Source organism: Paroedura picta, chromosome 2 (assembly GCF_049243985.1).
Source record: "Paroedura picta isolate Pp20150507F chromosome 2, Ppicta_v3.0, whole genome shotgun sequence".
Lineage (NCBI taxonomy): Eukaryota > Metazoa > Chordata > Lepidosauria > Squamata > Gekkonidae > Paroedura > Paroedura picta.
In genome coordinates this window covers 9,965,187-9,986,896 of record NC_135370.1, presented here as the reverse complement: position 1 = coordinate 9,986,896, position 21,710 = coordinate 9,965,187, and the positions used below count along the sequence as shown (strand labels likewise).

At 48.4% G+C, this 21,710-nt stretch overlaps 1 protein-coding gene across 1 annotated transcript in view; it reads left to right on the top strand.

The window, feature by feature from the left end:
- CPS1 (carbamoyl-phosphate synthase 1) overlaps positions 1-21,710 on the top strand; it is a 199,818-nt gene that overhangs the window by 123,963 nt on the left and 54,145 nt on the right. Inside the window, 3 exon segments of the mRNA XM_077324194.1 lie at positions 14,626-14,801; positions 15,202-15,441; positions 16,916-16,941. Of these exon segments, the coding sequence (XP_077180309.1) occupies positions 14,626-14,801; positions 15,202-15,441; positions 16,916-16,941 (442 nt within the window).

The window sequence follows — 21,710 nt, the reverse complement described above, 5'->3', positions numbered from 1 at the left end:
TGTTTTTCCAGAGATAACCAGACCCTCAAGTGGCAGCCGTAGATTTTCTGGTTGAAGCCACTGAGAGTAGCTCTGACTCTTTGGCCGGACTGCCAAATATCGTGGTCCGAGCAGTTTCCCTCTGGTTTCAGGCACTCCTCTCTACCACTGGTCAGCTGCTAACCTCAGAGTGGGGGGGGGGGATGCGCTGGTTTTTGACAAAACTCTATGGTAAGAATCTAATTCTACCATAGAATCATAGAATCACAGAATCATAGAGTTGGAAGGGCCCATACAGGCCATCTAGTCCAACCCCCTGCTCAATGCTGGATCAGCCCAAAGCATCCTTAAAGCATCCATGAAAAGTGTGTATCCAACCTTTGCTTGAAGACTGCCAGTGAAGGGGAGCTCACCACCTCCTGAGGCAGCCTATTCCACTGCTGAACTACTCTGACTGTGAAATTTCCCCCCTGATATCTAGCCTATATCATTGTACTTGTAGTTTAAACCCATTACTGCGTGTCCTCTCCTCTGCAGCCAATGGGAACAGCATCCTGCCCTCCTCCAAGTGACAACCTTTCAAATACTTAAAGAGGGCTATCATGTCCCCTCTCAACCTCCTTTTCTCCAGGCTGAACATTCCCAAGTCCCTCAACCTAACTTCATAGGGCTTGGTCCCTTGGCCCCCAGATCATCCTCGTCGCTCTCCTCTGTGCCCTTTCAATTTTATCTACGTCCTTCTTGAAGTGAGGCCTCCAGAACTGCACACAGTACTCCAGGTGTGGTCTGACCAGTGCCGTATACAATGGGACTATGACATCTTGTGATTTTGATGTGATGCCTCTGTTGATACAGCCCAAAATGGCATTTGCCTTTTTTACCGCTGCATCACACTGCCTGCTCATGTTTAGCTTACATACCATAGATGCTTTGCCCACAAACCAGAGTGTCACCCTTGATGGGCCTGCACCACTTCCAGGTGATGTAGGCATGCTGCGTTTCTTTCCGGATTCTTCCCTCCCTGCTCCATCTGCCATCGGTTGGTCCAATGAACCCCGCAGTCCCACCCTTTGTGTCATGGCCAGAGTGATGAACTAGAAACAACCCCGGCTCGATTCCCTGCTCTGCCATGGAAGCTGGTTGGGTAATCTCAGACCACGCACACTATTCGTCTACGTTACTCTACGGTAGGGGTAGTCAAACTGCGGCCCTCCAGATGTCCATGGACTACAATTCCCAGGAGCCCCTGCCAGCATTCGCTGGCAGGGGGCACCTGGGAATTGTAGTCCATGGACATCTGGAGGGCCGCAGTTTGACTACCCCTGCTCTACGGAGTTGTTGTGAGGAGAAAAATGGAGGCAAACGATGTAAACCATTTTCTGAAAAAGCTCAGCCTTGAGTCCTGCTGATGCAGGGCTGCCACCTCTGGGGTGGGAAATACCTGGAGGTGGGGAAGCTTAGGAAGGAGCTCAGTTGGGAATGATGCCATTTTCTCCTGGGAAAGGACCTCTGTCACCTGGAGATCCTAATCCCAGGAGATCTCTGAGCCCTACCTGTTGGCAGCCATGTGGACAGAAGGGCTTTCTGTCAGGGGGACAAAGAAGAGCCGTTGCTGCTGGGGGTGTGGAGGGGGGGGGGGAAGGAGCTCATTCAGAACAGGACAGGTTTCCCGAGCGTCTTCGTCAGGGGGCCCAAACGTTGTCTTTGACTCTTCCCCAAAGGCTTCTTTGGCTTGTTGCTCAGTGTCTCATGTGGCTCCCTTTTCTAGACGGATCAGGGAACAGAACATTCTTCCCACCCCATTGGTGGTGGGGGTGGGAGAAGGGGGCCTAAAGCAGGGCAGGGTGGCCTGGGCAATTGCTGAGGGGCTGTAGGTGGAGGGGTACCCAAAGCAGCCCTGGTGCTCAGATAACCTGTGTAGTGTCATGCCTAAGAGTGGCAGACTTTCATCTGAAGAGCCAGGTGAGATTCTCCTCTCCTCTACATGAAGACTGTGAGGATCCCCTGGAATTACAGCTCATCTCCAGCTTACAGAGGTCAGTTTCCCTGGAGAAAATGGCTGCTTTGAAGGGGGGAGGGGCTCTGTGGCCTTGGGCCCCACTGAGGTCCCTGTCCCTCCCAGGCTCCATCCCCAAATCTCCAGATGTTTCCCAAGCTGGATTTGGCAACCCTACTCTCCAACCCCCCGCTGGTTACCACGGGGCACCTGGCACCCCAACTTGGCTCAGTCACAGATCTCCCAGAGCTCTCAACTCCACCTACCTCACAAGGAGCTTGATATGGGGAAGGGGAAGGGGGAAGGGGGAAGGGGAAGGGGAAGGGGAAGGGGAAGGGAAAGGGAAAGGGAAAGGGAAAGGGAAAGGGAAGGGAAAGGGAAAGGGAAAGGGAAAGGGAAAGGGAAAGGGAAAGGGAAAGGGAAAGGGAAAGGGAAAGGGAAAGCAAGCTGTTTTGAGACTCCTTTGGTTAGAGGAAAGCAGGATACTAAACCCATCTCTTCTCCCCTTCTCCATTGGAGGGAAAGTCATTTTCATAGGGTATCAGAAATCCTTGGCCCAGCCATGCTCTGAGGAACAGGACAAAAAGTGAATTGTGGGTCCAGAGCAAGACAGGGGAATGGTTGGAAACAACTCGCCCACCCCTTTCCTTATCAAAAACGTCCCACCGTGTCCTGCCCTATACAGAGTAGTTTTGGCTTCGCAGCAACCGGCATCATTAATAGCCTTTGAGGCTTGTTGTTTGGCTTGCAAAACCTGGAGTTCCTCTAGCTACAAACTATTTTTTCAAACCCAGAATCCCAGCATGAAAAAAAAAATATCTCGCCAATTTGCTGACTCCACTGCCCATACATCGCAATGTGACCCTCCTCTCTTCCAAAAGCGATGATTCTCGGAGCGCTGGAATATAAATTGGCTTCACTCTGTAATGTGACGGCATTAAATAAAGCACAATGGATGGCAGTAAATTGAAGATCAAGGCTGTTTTGCCAGGCGCCCAGCTTTGCTGACACGCGCATTCTCTTTGTCGTTTTACGAGGCCGGCAGAGCCTCCCCTGTAAGTTATTGTCTTCACGGTTTGCTCCAGTGGCTTTCTGTGCGCTCTCCTCGGCCACGGGAGGGTGCTCGAAGCTCACCTTAGGCCCAGCTGTGGAAAAAGAACTGGGGGGAAGGCTCTGCTGACGGTTAGGAAGCAGCCTTTCATCTTATCTTTGTTCTGCTCCCTTTGACAATCTGTAAATTTTTAATTGAGCAGTGCTCAGCTCAGCCAGAAAGTCAGCTGGAATGTGAGCTAAGAACGAGGATAAATGGGAGAAGAGAAGAAGGGTTGCAATTGATTGCTTACAGTTTGGGATAGAGACGATAATTCCCCTCGAAATTCCTTGTTATGTTTTAGGGTTCCATTCCGAAGCAAATGAATGCATGTCTTTGGTAGCCACAGGATGCCGAAACAAACCGGTTTTCCTCGCTGTTTTCTTTGGATACACTCAAGATATGACTTGGTCGGCCGGCAGGCTGATCCTGAACGCAGCTCAAAACCCTCACAAACCCACTGGCTTCAACGGGTGTAGAAAGGTGTAACTCTGCTTCCGATTCTGCGCTCTCAGATATTCAAATGATTCTGGGAGGATGTACACAACAGCTTTCCTTGTGCTGCAAGAGGTGGCATCTGCTGTTGACTGTGACCCTGTTATAGACATTAGGCACAAATACCGCAGGCCAGAGGGACAGACCAGAACCAATGGGATGAAATTAATTCAAAAGGAAATTAATTCAAAAGGAATTCCATTTAAATATCTGGAAGAAGTTCCTGACAGTTAGAGCGGTTTCTCAGTGGAACAGGCTTCCTTGGGAGGTGGTGGGTTCTCCAGGTTTGGAAATTTATAAACAGAGGCTTGAGAGCCATCTGGCAGAGAGGCTGATTCTTTGAAGCTTCAAGGGGGTGGCAGGTTACAGTGGGTGAGCGATAGGGATGTGAGTGTCCTGCATAGTGCAGGGGGTTGGACTAGATGACCCAGGAGGTCTTTTCCAACTCTATGATTCTATGATTCTATGTGCTCATTTGCAGTTATAATGCTCATCTGGTTCCTCGTTGTATGCTAGCATATGAAAACTAAAGCGGTGATGGTACTACCTTACTCTTCTCTAGTTAGACCTCAGAGTACTGTGTTCAGTTTTGGGTACCACAATTGAAGAAAGATGTAGACAACTGGATTGAGTCTAGAGGAAGGCAACAAAGATGGTGAGGGGTTTGGAGACCAAGAGGAAAGGTTAAGGGAGGTCGGTCTGTTTAGCCTGGAGAGAAGGTGACTAAGAGGTGATATGATAGCCATCTTCAAATACTTGAGGGGCTGTCATATAGAAAATGGAGCAGAGTTGATTTCTGTTGCCCCAGAGGGTCGGACCAGAACGAATGGGATGAAATTAATTCAAAAGAATTTTGGGCTAAACATCCGGAAGAAGTTCCTGACATTTAGAGCGGTTCCTCACTGGAACAGACTTCCTCAGGAGGTGACGGGTTCTCCTTCTTTGGAAGTTTTTAAGCAAAGGCTAGACAATCATCAGAAAGAAAGGCCCGATTTTATGAACTTAGGAAGATTGTGAGTGGGCAGAAGGGGTTGTGTCTGAGCTTGGCTCTTGTGGCCTTTTCTTGCATGGGAAATGCTGGTTCCCACTCTGGGAACAGAAGGCAAATTTATTCCAGACCAGACTAACCAGGGATTCTGGTTTTTTTGGGTGGGGCTCATCCGGACATAGAATGGTGGTCACTGTGGGTGGGCAGGTAGTTGTGAATTTCCTGCATTGAGCAAGGTGTGGGACTAGATGACCCTGGGGGGGGTCTCTTCCAGTTCTATGAAGGCTTATAGTGATGGGTGTTTTCTTCAAAAGGAATACAAGGAGACATTAGTTGTTTTCCCTTCTTTCTGGACAGGAAGGTGATTGTAAGCCGCTTTGAGACTCCTTCGGGCAGTGAAAAGTAGAGGATAAAAACCAACTCTTTTTCTTCTTAACAGATTTAGAATCCAGTCAGGCACCTTTAAGACCAACAAAGTTTTATTCACGGTATGAGCTTTTGTGTGCACACACACTCCCTCAGATACGTCTGATACACTGGAGCACACAAAAGCTCATACCTTGAATAAAACTTGGTTGGTCTTAAAGGTGCCTGACTGGACTCTAAATTTGTTCTGCTGCTTCAGACCAACATGGCTACCCACCCACTTGAATCTATCTTCTTCTTCTTCTACATCTTAGACTAGAAAAAAATACAATTTCTAACAACTCCAGTCTTCCTGCAGTACAGCTCTTAGGCTGACTAATCTAACTAGTGTAGGAATCCTTGACCTCCTGCTGGGAAGGTGGTGATTTCAGATTAAGAGAAGGAATAAATTTTAATCAGCTGTGCATAATAATATTAGCAGGGGCGACGCATCAGCCGAAGATGAATAAACAGAAAGAAATTTCCAAGCTGGCGATGGCAAAAAGCTTTATTCAGAACGAGTTCCTAGGTATAAAACTTTGTTTTCATATTTTACTTCCTCAGTAAACTTATTTCTGAATTGTTTTTTTTTTCAGGGATACAAACAAAGTCTTCAACCCACTACCTAATTCTTATATTTTATATACCTTATATTTTATATTTTAAGTCATATAATTTGGACCTTTGATACTAATAGTCCAATTCAGAAATACGTTTACTGAGGAAGTAAAATGTGAAAACGAGGTTTTATACCTAGGAACTCGTTCTGAATAAAGCTTTTTGCCATCGCCAGCTTGGAAATTTCTTTCTGTTTGTGCATAATAATATCGCCTGCTTAGATGTTAACCTGGCAAATCCTAAGTTCTTCAGGGATGGTTTTCTCTGCTGGAGTGGAATCTCGGCCCTCTCTTCACTTCCACTTTAAATCATAGTTAGTCCACTGCTCACCGTTAGGTCACCACTCGAGCCTTGATAGCTTCCCTTTTTCTAGACATTCCAAAATAATTTGTGCCAAAATGGGAGTAAATGTCAGGAAGTCAAACAAGTAAAAGCAACCCCCCCCCTCTAAAACAACACAACCTGCAAATATAGAATTCCAGGCCCTTCTTGACTTTTTACGTTAGTGCATAAATGAAGAGGATAAGAACATAGGCTTTGACTTCCGCTCAGGGCATCGTCCCATACGCTGCATCAAGGGGCACTCCTGCGATGCTGCCCAAAGGGAAGCTGGTGGAGTGAAGGAAATGGGTCTTGGCAACTTTGCACGAGCCCCATCGTTCTTCCCAGTCTCCAGTCCGCTTCTGCTCCCCTGTGCTGGTTTTGCTGTGCTGCAGGACTCTTTTCAGCTGGAAAATAAACCCCTTTGACTTTAGATCTCTGAGCGATGTTTTAATGTGACCAGATGCACACTGGCAACTTCCTCGCTGCTTGCTATGCACTCCTGCAAACAGCAAGGTCCTTCTTACGATGATTATAAATTGGTTGTGTTATAGAAGTGCCCAGAAGCCAGGCTGTGAATTGTGCCTCTGGAACATATTGAAAAAAAACAGATGCTCTATTCGGCTAAATCGGTTAGGCAAATAAAGAGACTGCAGTGTGATTAAACTCTTTTAAATAAATTGCAGTTTGAAGAAATGGTACCATGCAGGGCATAGTATGCAATTATAGTGTCTGGGTGGCAGGCTGACATGGACAGAGGGGTTGCATGGGATGAGTTCAAATCCTCTGGGATGGATAGTGTGCAACTGAGAGTGCTCAAAGAACTTTCTGGAGAGCTTGTGGAACCATTGTCCATCATCTTTAGGACCTCTTGGAGGACTGGAGAGGTGCCAGAAGACTGGAGGAGAGCGAAGGTTATCCCCATCTTCAAAAAAGGGAGGAGAAATGACCCGGGAAACCACAAGCCAGTGAGTCTGACCTCTGGCGCAGGGAAGACAGTGGAGCTGATTTTAAAGGGGGGGGGATCTGCAAACATCTGAAAGACAATTTGTTGATCTGGGGAAGTCAGCACAGATTTGTCTCCAGCAGGTCCTGCCAAAACAGCCTGGGTCCTGTCTGCACTCAGAGTTTAAGTTCACTTTGAAGTATCTCTTTAATCCTCATTTTGTTCGCATCTGTTCCTGCCCTCTGCACCTATGGTCTTTCTAATCGCAGCATTTAAATCTGTATGCTAATAAGAAAACCTGGATTGCCAAGTCTCTCCTTCGCTCCTAGATGTTAATTGGTGTCTGTTGATTGGTTTCAAGCAGGAGCACCTCAGTGCTTCTTGTTTTAAAGTTAAGGGGATGCTTAACACTTTCTTTAAATAATGATTGCAAGGGGTGGTGGGGTGGAGAGAAACACTTTTCAAAAGTCTTTACTGATAAACCACCATAGACATCCTGCATTCAAAGTCTCTATGCCAGGTTGCCTGGTGTTTTCGCTAACTTTTTGTCTCCCCCTCACTTTAAGAAACAAATTGCCAAGCTTGGAAAGAGAGAGCAACCAGTTTCTCCTCCCCCCCCCTCCCTGTGAAGCACATGTGGGCTGATCTTTAACTGTTTCTTGTCCGAGTGCTTCTCAGATTACTTTTAAAGAGGATTTGTACATTAGGAGAAACAGCTTAGCTCAGAAAGATTTTAGGCAGCACCGGAAGTGAAAGGGCCTGCTGCTGCCAGGAAACAAGCAATCAGCATAGACCTTGGCACAATGCCCCTGCTGGCGGCATTGGTGATCTACACCTGGAACAAACTGCCCTCATTGAAGTTGAGAATACACTCTATGGTATGCTGGGAATAATAAGCCATATGACTGCAGAGTCAATCTCCAGCTGTGCAGATGGGAGGGAAAAAAACCAGCATCAGAATGGAAATCGGCAACAGGTGCAGATGGCTTTTTTTAAAACCCAGCCCAAGGAGCTTTAAAAGCCCAGTGCAGATAAGCCACTGGTTTCTTTCTTTGTCTGTGTGACGGGCTTATTCAACTTAGCTGATGTTGTTTACCTGAATTTCAGTAAAACTTTTGACAAGGTACCCCATGATGTTCTAATGGGGAAACTAGTGGACAGCATATAGGATTTTTGGATGGTTAGGAGAATAGGGAACTGGTTAGAATACTGTACCCTAAAAATAGTTTTCAATAGGGTTTCAAGCAGCCAATGGACAGCTACTTCTCCTGGATGCTTTTAAGGCTTATCCTGCGTTGAGCAGGGGATTGGACTAAATGGCCTGTATGGCCCCTTCCAACTCTAGGATTCTATAACCAATCCATATTTGTTCAGGTAACGGGGCAGTGAACTGGTAGAGTTGCCAGTCTACAGGTGTGTGTATGGGGGGAGGGCAGCTGGACATGTCCTGGAATTGTAATTGATCTACAGGCAATGCCGTATAGATCCCCTGCTGGAGAACATGAATAACTTATAGGATCAACTCTATCACATTAAACCCTGTGAGATCCTTCCCTGTTCTAAGCTCCACTCCCAACTCTCCAGGGATTTCCTGAGCCAGAGTTGATACCCTTCCCCTCTAGCTGGTGTCCTGGGCCTGATCCTGCCACTGGAGCATCCCCCCCCCCCCAGCAATTTTATCTGGCTTCTTTTGGCCTACGAAATTTTGATAGGGTGCGACAGAAAGTTGATTATACTTTCTCTCAAAAGAAAAAAAAATCAAGTTTTCACTTTACGCCCAATAATGGTATCTGCCTGTCTTTCTTATTTTGTGTGAAACACACGAGCAGGATGCAGTTGTCCCCCTAGACCTGAAATGCAGCTCCTGTGCTCTGTGTGCCTTGGCATTTTAGAGTTCTGCAGCTTTATTGGGAACTAGGCTATAATGCTTCTGTGGGGCAAAATTATAATTTGCCGTCCTGTACTACAGAGCGACCTCTAGGAATCCAGATGTCATCCATCACCGACACTCGCTAAAAGCAATGTGAGCGCACAGTTAGAAGTACGGATAGTGTTCAGAAATAAAGCTTAAAAGGTTGGACATTTGCAAAGAAACAAGCCATGCACGTCTCTGTCTGCCTGCCAGCGTGCATCCACAACATGACACACACAGTTAACACTGTTTTCCCTCTGGCACCGCAGCAGAGAGCATCTGTAAGGCAAACATATTTGGAACAAGTTGCGGGGGTGGTGAAGTTTGAGGAAGAGAAACCGTGGGCGGGTAGGAGGTTTAGAATCCCTTCCACCACTACTGTACTGTAATTTACCATCTCCTGAGGTGGCTTTTCAGGGAAAAGATTTGGTGGCCTATAATCTGGAGAACCCGGTTTGATTACCCAGTCCTCTACATGCAGCCAGCTGGTTAACCTTGGTTCAGTGACAGTTCTCTCAGCCACACCTACCTCACAGGATGTCTGTTGGGTGAGAAGATGCACTCCTCTGTCCTTACACTCCGTTACTGAAGAGGGAGAGAGGCTCCCTTTGCCACTTCCAACCTGGTCTCACCATCAGCCTCCTGCACTTCAGAAGGTGAGGCTCCTTGCTGGCTACTCCTCCGGCTTCCCCCAATTTCTCTTGTGGCCAGGCAAGGCCCTTTCCTCACCCTAGGGCAGTGGATCTCAACCTTCCTATTGCCGTGACCCTTTAATGCAGTTCCTTATGTTGTGGTGACCCCCAACCATAAAATTATGGCAGTGTTCTTTCACAGACATTAAACCAAAACTGACCAATGGTGTGAAGATCCATTGTTCATGATTGTATATAAATTGGGGTTTTCCTGGAGTTTCTCAGTTCAGTTCTGCCTCTTGTCCCACCATGCATGGGTGCCTGCAGGAGGAGCAGGAACAGTGGTTGCCCCCCCCCCCAGCTGCTTGCCCTGTCATTACCCCTGTGAGAGGGACATTCGACCCTCAAAGGGGTCCCGACCCCCAGGTTGAGAACCACTGCCCTAGGTCAATCAGGACCTTCTCTGGAGAAGGCATCTTGCAAACGTCACCCTGCAGGTTTCAGGAGAGACTCCCCTCTCCCAGAAGGGCTGGAGCCTAAATACCCTTGAGTTCTTTCCCCTGGTGAAGCCTGTTTCCTCCATCCCCACTGGGGCATGGGATCTCCTCCCTTCCCTAAGTCCCCAGGGAAGTGTAGGAAATTGCAGCCTCTCCACCACCTGGTAGCCATTTGAGAAAACAGGCCCAGGGCAGCCATTTTATGACTCAGATCAGCCTCCAAGACCCATTTCGGGCATCATTGATAGTAGTTATGTAACTTTCCAAAATAGCTTCGGTGGCTTTTCCATGTGCCTCACATCTAGTGTTTGACAAATATTTAGGCACTTTTGTCTGAGGTTGCAAAATGACTTTAGAATTGCCCATCTATTAGTGGAGGATGAAAAGGTGTACGTTTCATTGATGATATCAAAACGCTTCAGTGCATCAAGGCAGCAATCAACGGCTGAATGGACCGCCGGATTTAAAGAGTGACCAGCGCGTGGAATAAATATGCGGCATTGTTGCAAGACTGCTCTCAGCATTTTCTAAAGCGAATGCTGGCAGGGGCTCATGGGAATTGTAGTCCATGGACATCTGGAGGGCCACAGTTTGCCCACCCCTGTTCTAAAGTCAGTTTCAAGCCCAGTAGTGAAATGGTTAAACACTAAATGGTTAAAGGCTAAATCAGCCATGCTTTCTCCTGAGTGGTCTTTTAGCTCAAGGAAAGTTACAAATCTTTCACTTGGTAAACTGTATTCAGTTGGGGCTCTTGCAACTAGCAATACATGTGAGCAGATTTAGCAACTGCCCAGGTGGCCTTTTGCTCCCCAGGGCCTAATCCTAAACTATAATAGAATATTAAAATGAAAATGATATGGGTTAAATTAGGGGCCATTCCGCACCGGGATCAATGTTGCAAATTGTTTGTGGAACGAAAAATCGCCATTTTAAATAGTGGAATTCGTCGTTATGCATACCTGCCTTTGTAGTGGAATCCAGTTGCGTTTCTATCGTTTCCCACAGGCTTCCGGTCTCGGCAAAAATCGCTAGCCAGGAAGCGCTATTGCTGAGCTGTGTCCCGCCCCTGGCTGTCAAGCAGCCAATGGGCGGCCGTTATCATGCTCCCAAACAGCCCCTTTACCTTTAAGGAAGGTTAAAAAAACACACACACAAACACCCATTGCAACGAATATGCATTGATTCGTTGCAACGGAGAGACCCATCCAGCTAGCAGGTGGTGTTTGAGCTGCCACGCTCCCCCCGAGTGAACCCCCCCCCTCATGGGCGCGATTTTCGGCCGAAAACAGTGTGAAAAATAAAGGGAAAATAAACCAGCATAAACTGACAATTGGGGGGAGGATTAAGAAATGGCTCACTACTTGCTACTCCATCTTCGCCACTGTAATTTTCCCGGGTTACCTTTCTCCTGCCAACCATACTAGGAGGGCAAGTGAGGCTTGGGCAAGCTTGGCCGCTTGGCCTTGGATGGACACTCAGGGGGCCCAATCAGGAGCTGCAAAGCGGCTCCTGATTGGGCCCCCCAAGTTTTTATCCCGGACAGGGCCCGCCCTAACTCCTCCCCAAATGCCCTTAAAGATGGTCATATCACCCAATAAACGTTTTTAATAAATTTAAAAATATATATTAATTAATTCCTACCAAATTGGGAACCCCTTCCAGGGCTATCAAGAAACCCGAGGGTTTCACAAAACCTGCTGTAGGAGTTGGTGTGTCAGGCGCAGACAAAATTCACAAACAAACTTCTATAGGAAGAAAGCTTTAATTGGAAGTAGATCTGAATACTCTAACATTCGAAGTCAAGACTGGTCAATATCGGAAAAGCAGGCAGTTATCAATACAATTCTCCCGCCGAAACACAAGCGTTCCCAAGGGAGGGGGCCATCCCGGGCTTCCTGCCAAGGTGTTGAGGTTAGCACGGCCTTGGTCAGGCCCGTGCCCCAGGCTAGCCGATAAGATGTTTACAGGAACACCGGTAACAATGTTTCACAGCAGGGAGACTATGCAGTGTGAAAATGCAAAGATCAAAGATGGGGGGGAATCAAAAGAAAACTTCAGGCATAAGCATTCTGGTTACATGGGAACGTTTTAGCAAAGACACAGCACACCAAGATGGAGTCTCTCAGGTTCACTGAAACTCAAGCATGGCAGAGAGCAGGGACTGATCCTGACACAGCAGTGGAGAAGGCAGGGCTGGGTGGGGAGGATGTGGTGTCCTAGTAGCTCCGGTGCGCATCTGGGCATGAGGCAGGCACCAATGAGTGCAGCCAGTGCAGCAGGGAATGATCACCTGCCAAGGCCGCTGCCGAGCTCAGCAGCTGCATGGCTGCTGAGTGTTACAAGGAGCTGCTGTCTCACCACCGGTTTCATGGGAGGACGAGGAATTGGCTGCTGGGGCTTCTACTGCCGCCCAAACTCTCTTGTCATCATCTGAGTCTCCAACGCCTGGCCTGGCTCACTTCTTGCACGTCTGCCACCTCTTTGCCAGCTTGGGTGGGAACTGGCAGCAGGGCTCACACACCCTTTTGGGGTGAGGGGGACAGAAAGGCCTTATGTCCTGGGGGAGGGGGGAGGGGAGTGCACCAGGCGAGGATCTGGACATGCAGCCTCAGGTTCCTGCTCCTCAAAAAACTTGCCCTGCTCAGTAAAAAATTCCTCCTAGTATGGTTGGCAGGAGAAAGGTAACCCGGGAAAATTACAGTGGCGAAGATGGAGTAGCAAGTAGTGAGCCATTTCTTAATCCTCCCCCCAATTGTCAGTTTATGTTTCCCTTGAAAGCAAAGAGGACCCCCATTACTGGGAAAGCGCTGTGGGAGTCTCCCATACACAGTCCCAAGTGCTCTCTTCCACTCGGGTTATCACCTTAAAGAGACAGGCAGGGCTCAGAAGTCTCAGTCCCACCTTTCCTGCTCCTTAATTTACACAAGAGCAGGAGAGGGAGAATTTTTCTTTCTTCACTGGCACGGTGATAGCCTTTGTGACTGGGGACGATTTACTCTCTGCCCCTCTTGAACTGTCCTACAAATCACCCGGGTTGCTTGGTGGCCAGACGGTTGCTGCCGTGCGCAGTTTACCAGAGCGAGACTCCCGATTTGCATTGTTCCTATTCCTGTCCTAATGCTTTTCCCTTCTTGGGTCCAAGTGCCTCCTGGTCCTCTCAGCCCTTTGCTTTGCAGACTTGATCTCCAGGACTCTCGCAGTAATGCTTTGGCCAGAAGAATAAAAGGGAAACCTCTCTTTCCGAGGGGCAGGAGGACAGCCCTCCAGCTCTTTGCTGCTCTCTTTGCATTAGCCGCCAAATTCTTTGCTCACAGAGGAGAAGTAGCATAAGATTGAAAGGTGCACCTTGGCCGAGGTTCTGAACCAGAGCTAGCCAAACCCTGCTAGTGTCCTTCTTTCTGCCTCAAAAATCATTAAATTCTCACCGAGCCAACAATGAAAAGATCCAGCTCTGTCCCAGAGGATAAAATGCTCTGAGATCTTACCATTACGCTTGGAGCGAAGAATATGCCTTTCTAATGCTGTGTGCTAATAAAGTGTGTGTGTGTGTGTGTGTGTGTGTGTGTGGATAATGACCGCAGAAGAGGAAAGCAAATTGAATCGTCTTGCTGCATCAAATGCACACTTTGTACCCCCCCCCCCGAAACCAGTAGGAGATGCCAGGAGGACATGCAGCCCCTGGCCTAATCGAGGGCCTGCAGCCCTCGCTCTCCCTCCTGCCCTTCCAGGGGCTTCAAAGAAGCCTCAAAAGGGACGTTTTCCCCATTGTGGGGTTTTCTTCTTGTGAGAAGGAGTCCCTGGCTTCAGAGGGGCAAAACAGCTGAGCCGGCAAATTTGTTTCAGGGACGTGAGTCAGTGGTGGCAGAGGTGACACAAACTCCACCTGTGGGTAAACAGCTGAGACCAGCCTGGGGAAGGGCGGGAGAGAGAGACTGTGCAGATGAAGGGCGCGTAACTGAAATGTGGGCTCCAGTTATCATCCCAGAGCCTCTGCTTTCTGGGCTGGCCCCGCCAGGGTTTTGTGCTGTTGTGATTTGAGAAGTCGGGCCAAAGCCTTGTTCGGGCTCAGGACCCCCCAAATGTGTTTACTTATTTAGTCCCCTTATACCCTGCCTTTCTACCCAATAGGGACACAACTCTGCTGGCGCCATTCTCCTCTCTCCTGTTGTATCCTGAGGTAGGCGAGGCTGAAAGTGTGTGTGACCACTCAAGGTCACCCAGCAAGTTTCCATGGCAGAAGGGGAAGCGTGAAGGAGAAGGGGTTTTTAAACCACTTTCACACTCTTCCTAGTAGAGAAAAGCATGGTATAAAACCAATTCTTTTTCTGGCAGAGAAAGGTCTTTCACATCCCCTCTTGCTGGGATTGAACCTGAGACCTTCTGTGTGCCAAGCAGAGGCTCTTATCCAAAATGGCTTCTCTTATATTCTTAAGAGTGGATTGGATAAACATTTGGAGTAGAGGTTCATCAGTGGTGTAGACACTCTTTCTGGGGCAATAGATGATCATAATCTTGGTGCCGGGGGGCCAACCATGGGGGGGGGGGTTCCTGGAGTTGTGACCCCACTGGTAGACCTCCTGATGCCCCCTGGGTTTTGACCACTATGGGACACAGAGCGTTGGATGGGCTCCTTGGCCGGATCCAATATGGCTTCTCTTGTGTTCTTGTTTGCCTGTGAGCCATAAACACAGTAGCTTTTCTCCTCTGTTTGCTCTGTGCTGCAAATAACTTTGTGGGGACCTTCAGTTGCTCAGAACGGCACTGCGGAGAAAGCGCTTTCCAAGAGCCCTCTGGTGGAGTCTTCCTCATGGGCCAGGAAGCCAGTCAAGTGGAAATGAGGGCCAACGGGGGTCCCCAGGCAGTTGCCATGCAGGAGGAGTTCTGCCAGTCAGCTAATATATCCCCCCAGTTCCCTGCGCCAGGTGAAAATTTCCTCATTAAGGGGAATTTATTCTATTTCCTTGTATCATTTATTATTAAAGAAGAAGATATGTGGAGTGGATGGAGTTTCACAGGCTAGGTTTTTAAACACACACACGCACACACACAAAAGCCCTGCAACAAAAATCCACCCTGGAAGCCCGAAACCGAGGGAGGGAAGACGCCTCTATTGTTTATAAACGCGAAAACACGGGGGACTCCGTTTTGCGAGGACGCAAGTGGCGCTGCCTCGCTGTTAAGTGATTATGGCAGCGCGTCAAAGGTTGATTGTCTGGCCCGGAGACAATTCCTGTCCCTGCCTGAAAACTTCACACTGTCATTTTGTGGCAGCAAGTCTCACGCGTGGGACAGGATAAAAGATGCTAATCACTCGCTCCTTAGAATCTCGGCGCTTTGAATTTAGTTGCCGGGTGGCATTAAGGGAAGATAACCTTATGGAGGCGGTTGAAGGGTGCGCGTCGGCTGTATTGTGTCGGCTGTGTGGCGAGGAGGGATATTCGTGGGCACGTGGGGAGATGGGAGAGACAGAGAACCACGGCTGGGAGCAAGACGCCGTCCTGATGGGGGCCAGCGACGTTCTCACTCTGTGTCTCCACGAGAATCCTGGTTGCCAACTTCCAGGTGGAGCCTGGAGATCTGCTGGAAAATTACAACGGGACTCCAGACAAGAGAGAGCAGTTTCCCCAGAGCATGTGGCAGCTCTGAAGAGTGGGCACAACACCTTTTCTTTCTTTCTTTCTTTCTTTCTTTCTTTCTTTCTTTCTTTCTTTCTTTCTTTCTTTCTTTCTTTCTTTCTTTCTTTCTTTCTTTCTTTCTTAAATTTCTAGCCCACTACTCCCGAGATGGCTCGTGGCAGGTTACACAGGTGCATAAAATCCCCAATAAAATTACCCCTAAAACCCTCTGTAACAGGGATAGTCAACCTGTGGTCCTCCTGATGTCCATGGACTACAATTCCCAGTTGCCTCTTACAAACCGTAGGAAGTTTTGTAATTTGGATTTGGGAGGCCTGGGGTGCAGGGCTGGGGAAGAGCTGCAGCCTAGTCCTTGAAAGCTGAAAGTTCCCACCTTTCAATCCAGGGACCATTCCGCACACAATGGTTAATGCACCTTCAATGCACTTTAGAAGTAGATTTTCCTGTTCCGCACAGGAAAATCCAGCTGCAAAAGCACATTGAAAGTTTATTATCTTACAAGTGCAGAACGAGCCCGGGTGTCAGCAAGTGCCACAATCCTGTAGAGGAGGTGGACCAACCTTCTGCGTTGTTGTCTGTCCCGTAAAACAGGTACATTGATGCACCGAAGGGAATGGCTGCAGGCAGGGATGGTTGTCATGATAAGGAGATCATAAATGGTTCCCTTTGGAACAGAAGTAGAACCATGATTGTGCAAAAGCACCACTGCAGAGGCAATGGAGGGTGCAGTCCAAGGTTGATGGTTGGCAGAGTTTCGTAGCTGGCTTTGGAACAGGGATCCCAAACGGAGTCCCTTGCCTGGGATGCCATGGAGTCACGGGTCCTTGTGAGAACAGGGCAGGCTTCAGAGCCTTTGATTCCCATGGTGAGCTGCTTTCTGGATTCCCTCTGCCACTGTCTGGGCATGGACCGACCTGCTTCCCCACAGCCTGAATCTTAAGCTGGGTGCGCATGGATTGGCCATGCTCTGAGTAGGGTGGCCAAGCAGTGCCCAGCAAGTGGTGGGAGGATTGTGTATGTGTACGTGGGGGGTGGGGGCAATATCATAAGTGATAAATTAAAAACTCAGGTACTTTCAGGAAGTTCTGACCGTTGAGTTCTTGATGATTCCTAGAACTAGCCAAGTATGACAGGGTCTCTTGCAATCACCAGAAACTCTATAGTATTTGCAATTTCTAGAGCTACTGTTATTTCCAAATAGCTCTGGGAATGGTCAGGAATTCTATGGTCAGAACATCTGGTAAGCACCTGAGGATTCATTCATTCATTCATTCATTCATTCATTCATTCATTCATTCATTCATTCATTCATTCATTCATTCATTCAGTACGATTCTCCGCTGTCAGAGCATGTGGCTGAGGAGGCAAGACTGAGTGGCAAGGAGTCAGGGTGTGATCAGAGCGGTCCAAGCCCTGGATGAGACAAGCAGCTGGGTCCCAGCTAGGCGGACACTCTGCCCTTTGTTCCAGCAACAGCCCCGTCAGCATTGTCACCTCAGTCCAACCCGGACAGATCGCTGGAGCACAGAAGACAGTGCCAGCAGGTGGATTTGACAACGCGCCACCAGAGTGCCCAGGTGGAGGCACTTCAGGGGATGATGCCTGAGGCCGCAGGTGCGGCTTTGTAGCGGGTTGCATTTGAGGAGGGCAATTCCTACGCTTCTTTATGGTGCAATCTGAGCATCAATCCAACCCGTTGCCTTGCTCTTGGTGCCCTCCTCGACCTTGCTTCAGCAAAGCTCTGCCCAGCTGTCTACTGGTCCCTGACTCCTGTTTTGGCTCCTGGGCTGCCCTGCCTGGGTGCCCCAGGGACCCACTACCCTCAATCGAACAAGCTGAGCCCAAAATGTGGCTGGACAACTCCCCTGTTGATTGCCAATGCATCAGAACTCTCGAGCTTCCCAACATGTGCCACCAAGCTAGAGGAGGTGTTTGGTGATGCCCAGAACAAAGCCTGCAGCCAAGGGACGAGGTCTGTCTGGGACTATGCTGCAGACTGTCAAGTTCTTGCTCAGGACCTGGACTGGAACAAGCCCTCCTGGTTGACCAGTTTGTGGCAGGGCTCGCTGACGACGTCCTGACTGAGTTGGCCTGCGAGTGTTGGTGCAACTATGGTACATCATAGACAATTGAGCACCGCCTTGCTCTGGCACGGCCATGCACTCACTCCTGAGGGAATCAGTCCCCACCCCATGGCCTCGCTCCTAAGATGCTGCCCCTGTGGGAGCCGATTCAGCTGAGGAGTGCCTGGTCTTGGCTGGACCCCAGTGAAAAGCTCGCTGGTGCCTACCCAACTCATGCCTGTATTGAAGGGGGGGGGGGAATTATGCAGGACAATGTCCAGAAAAAGCTAAGCCATCCAAACCAGAGGTGGGAAATGCCTGCTCCCCCAAGCATCATTGGGTCTGCTCACTTGGGAGGAACCAAAGAGCCCACCCCGTGACTGATGCCCTTGCTGCTCCCTGGGGGGCACTGGCTGCAGGTGCACATGCTGGTTGACTCTGGGACAATCCCATATTACATGGACAAAATATTTCAAAGGCAAAACTCTGTGCCCATCAGGAAGAAGGAAGTCCCCCTGAAAGTGGAGGTGACTGATGGGTACTTAATCGAAGCTGGTTGGGTAAAATGGGAAACCCAACCTCTGCTCCTCCAGGTGCAACAACATACAGAGACTATGGCTTTCGGGGTGGTGCATATGCCTCCTTGATGACTGTCTGGACACCTGACTCGTCTACCGACAGCCACATGACTGTGCTTCTGCTGCACCCTTGGGCATGGACTCGCTCGGCTGGTAACTAGAACTCGAACTGGACTTTGATTTAACGCTTGAAACGTGTTTGGGATTTAGCTTGTTGGCCGAGGGTGTTGGCTCCTGGACTCTGCCTGGGGGTGCCCGGATAGGGCGGAACACCCCCAATCTGTGGCAGGGGAGGAGCTTTCGGGAGTCCCCACTCCCTTTTTCAGATAGGTCCAGATGGGTGGCCATGTGAGTCTGTCTGCAGCGGCAGAAAAGAGCCAGAGTCCAGGGGCACGTTCAAGATTAAAATCATTTATTGCAGAGGAGGGGCCTTCGGCTGGGAGTGACTGCTTATGTATTTAGATAACTACTGGTAATCTAACTGGGATGTGATCAGAGCATGGATCACTGTACCCAGGTCAGTCTTTTGGAAGAACAGTTGTTTGTAATTTGTGCCCTTTTGTAACTTCAGCTGCTGCAGGGTGGGTTTTTAATGCTATGCGCCACAGTGTGGCACTCCAGGCACTTTGAGTCTGCATCATCCAGGCCTAGGGAAGGTTCCCTGTGAGGCAGTTTTAACAGAACCATTCTGTCTGGCGTGCCATCAGGAGGTCTACCAGCAGGGCCAGGACTCCATAAATTCTCCCACTGTTTCCTCCCAAGCACCACCCAGACAGAATGTTCCATCTCTACCTTGTTGCTTGTAGTGACCAAAGGACCTATGTTCCATGTGTTTATCCAGTCCCCACTGGAGGCCATCCATGCTTGTAGCCACCACCACTTCCTATGGCAGTGAATTCCATGGCCCATTCCGCACCAGGATCAATGTGGCAAATTGATTACGTAAAGAAAAAACGCAATTTAAAATAGTGGAATTCAGCGTAACGCATACCTGCCTTTGTAGTGGAATCCAGTTGCGTTTCAATCGTTTCCCACAGGTTTCTGGTCTCGGCAAAAATCGCCGTGCTTTGGCCCGCCCCTGGCTGTCAATCAAATGAGCAGCCAATGGGCAGTTGTTACCATGCTCCCGAAAGGCCTCTTTGCCTTTAAGAACATGTTTTTTTTAAAAAAAGAAAAACACACGTTGCTACGAATATGCCTTGATTCCTTGATTCCTTGCTTCCTCCTAACATAAATAAAGGGAACTTGCAAACGGGCTGTGTTGTGCTTGGTAACTTAAAGCAGCTCTGTGGAGGGACTGCAGCCGGAGAAGCCTCACTGGGTGAATGAAGGCTCGCCGGTTCATTGCTCTCCGCTCGCTCCGAGAGAAAAAAATGGCGATCGCTTCGCCGGAAAATCTGAGGAGAAAGCCAGGAGGAGGGACTTTGCTGAAACTGCAACAATGGTAACGCACAGAACTTTTTTGCTAGTGTTGCAGATTGGTTGCAAGAGTGTAGTGCTTTCCAGAGGGTGAATCCACTTTTTGGGATTACCCTGGAAGCACTACAATGAAGCGCTTCTAGCGGGACTGTTTCAGGAGTGTGGCAGATTGTGTATGACGTTGTGCATAACTGCATTTTAGTAGCGATTACAATTTGCCACACTCCTGCTACATTAAACCTGTGTGGAATGGGCCCATGTCTACTACCCTTTGAGTGAAGTAGGACTTCTTTTGATCTGTTCTAAGCCAATTGCATTGAGTGTCCACCAATTCTTGCACTGTGAGAAAGGGAGAAAAGTACCTCTTTCTCCACCTTCTCTATCCCACGCATAATTTTGTAAACTTCTATCATATCTCCCCTGAATCATTGTTTCTTTAAGCTCTACTCCTAAGAGTGTTGACATGGGACTGCCTGAAGACACACTCTCAGACTTGTCAACAGTTGGCTAAGTATCAAGACCTTGGATATTATGTCGCATATCCCAAACAGTAAATAGAAAAGACACCAGATGCCATGCAGGAGAATCAGCCAATCCAATCAGGAGTAGCAACAGATCACAAAGAAAGGGTCTTCTCCATATACCCCACGACTGGAACATCTTGGACACTTACATAGAAGTAAACACCTTGAAATCAGTGGTCTTACTTTCACATTCCTAGGACTGGGCTATGCACCAGTTATATAGCATTCATGAGTGGCATAATGGCTCTGATCTAAAATAGTTGCTTTGGATCCACTGAAAGACTCAGAAAGATGGTTGGAAAGATTTTTGCCCCTCCTTGCTCCATTTTGGCCTTGGGCACATATATCTTGAAGAAGTCCCAGAGTCTTTCTTGGTGATGGTTCCAAGACTTGTATTGTTTATACATTTTATGTAAACTGCCCTGAGTCTCTGGGGAGGGCGGTATATAAATATAAGCTCTAAAGAAGAGTACCTACAGGTTACTAGGCACTGTAGATCAATCATCAGAAAGGCCAAAACTGAGAGTGAGCTAAGATTGGCCAGGGAAGCCCACTGTAACAAGAAAATATTTTTCAGTTATGTGAGGAGCAAACGTAAAGTAAAGGAGGCATAGGCCCACTGTTGGGTGTGGATGGACAAACTCTAACGGAGGATGCAGAGAAAGCAGAAAGGCTCAGCGCCTATTTTACATCTGTTTTTTCCCGCAGGTCAAAGTGTTTAGGCACATCTAGAGATGGCAGTAGCCAAGAGATAGTGTCTGGGTGGCAGGTTGAAATGGACAGAGAGGTTGTTGAGAGGCATTTAGCTGCACTGGATGAGTTCAAATCCCCTGGGCCGGATGAAATGCACCTGAGAGTGCTCAAAGAACTTTCCAGAGAACTTGCATAACCCTTGTCCATCATCTTTGGGAACTCCTTAAGGACTGAAGATGTCCCGGAGGACTGGAAGAGAGCAAACGTTATTCCGATCTTCAAAAAAGGGAGGAAGGATGACCCAGGAAACTGCAGACCAGTGAGTCTGACCTCTGTTGTTGGGAAAATAATGGAGCAGATATTAAAGGGAGCGATCTGCTAACATCTGGAGGACAATTTGGTGATCCAAGGAAGTCAGTATGGATTTGTCTCCAACAGGTCCTGTCAGACCAACCTGGTTTCCTTTTTTGACCAAGTGACAGGTTTGCTGGATCGTGGAAATTCGGTTGATGTCGTTTACTTGGATTTTAATAAAGCTTTTGATAAGGTTCCCCATGATGTTCTGATGGATAAATTGAAGGACTGCAATCTGGATTTTCAGATAGTTAGGTGGATAGGGAATTGGTTAGAGAACCGCACTCAAAGAGTTGTTGTCAATGGTGTTTCATCAGACTGGAGGGAGGTGAGTAGCGGGGTACCTCAGGGCTCGGTGCTCAGTCCAGTACTTTTTAACATATTTATTAATGATCTAGATGAGGGGGTGGAAGGACTACTCATCAAGTTTGCAAATGACACCAAATTAGGAGGACTGGCAAATACTCCAGAAGATAGAGACAAAGTTCAACGAGATCTGAACACAATGGAAAAATGGGCAAATGAGAACAAGATGCAATTTAATAAAGATAAGTGTAAAGTTCT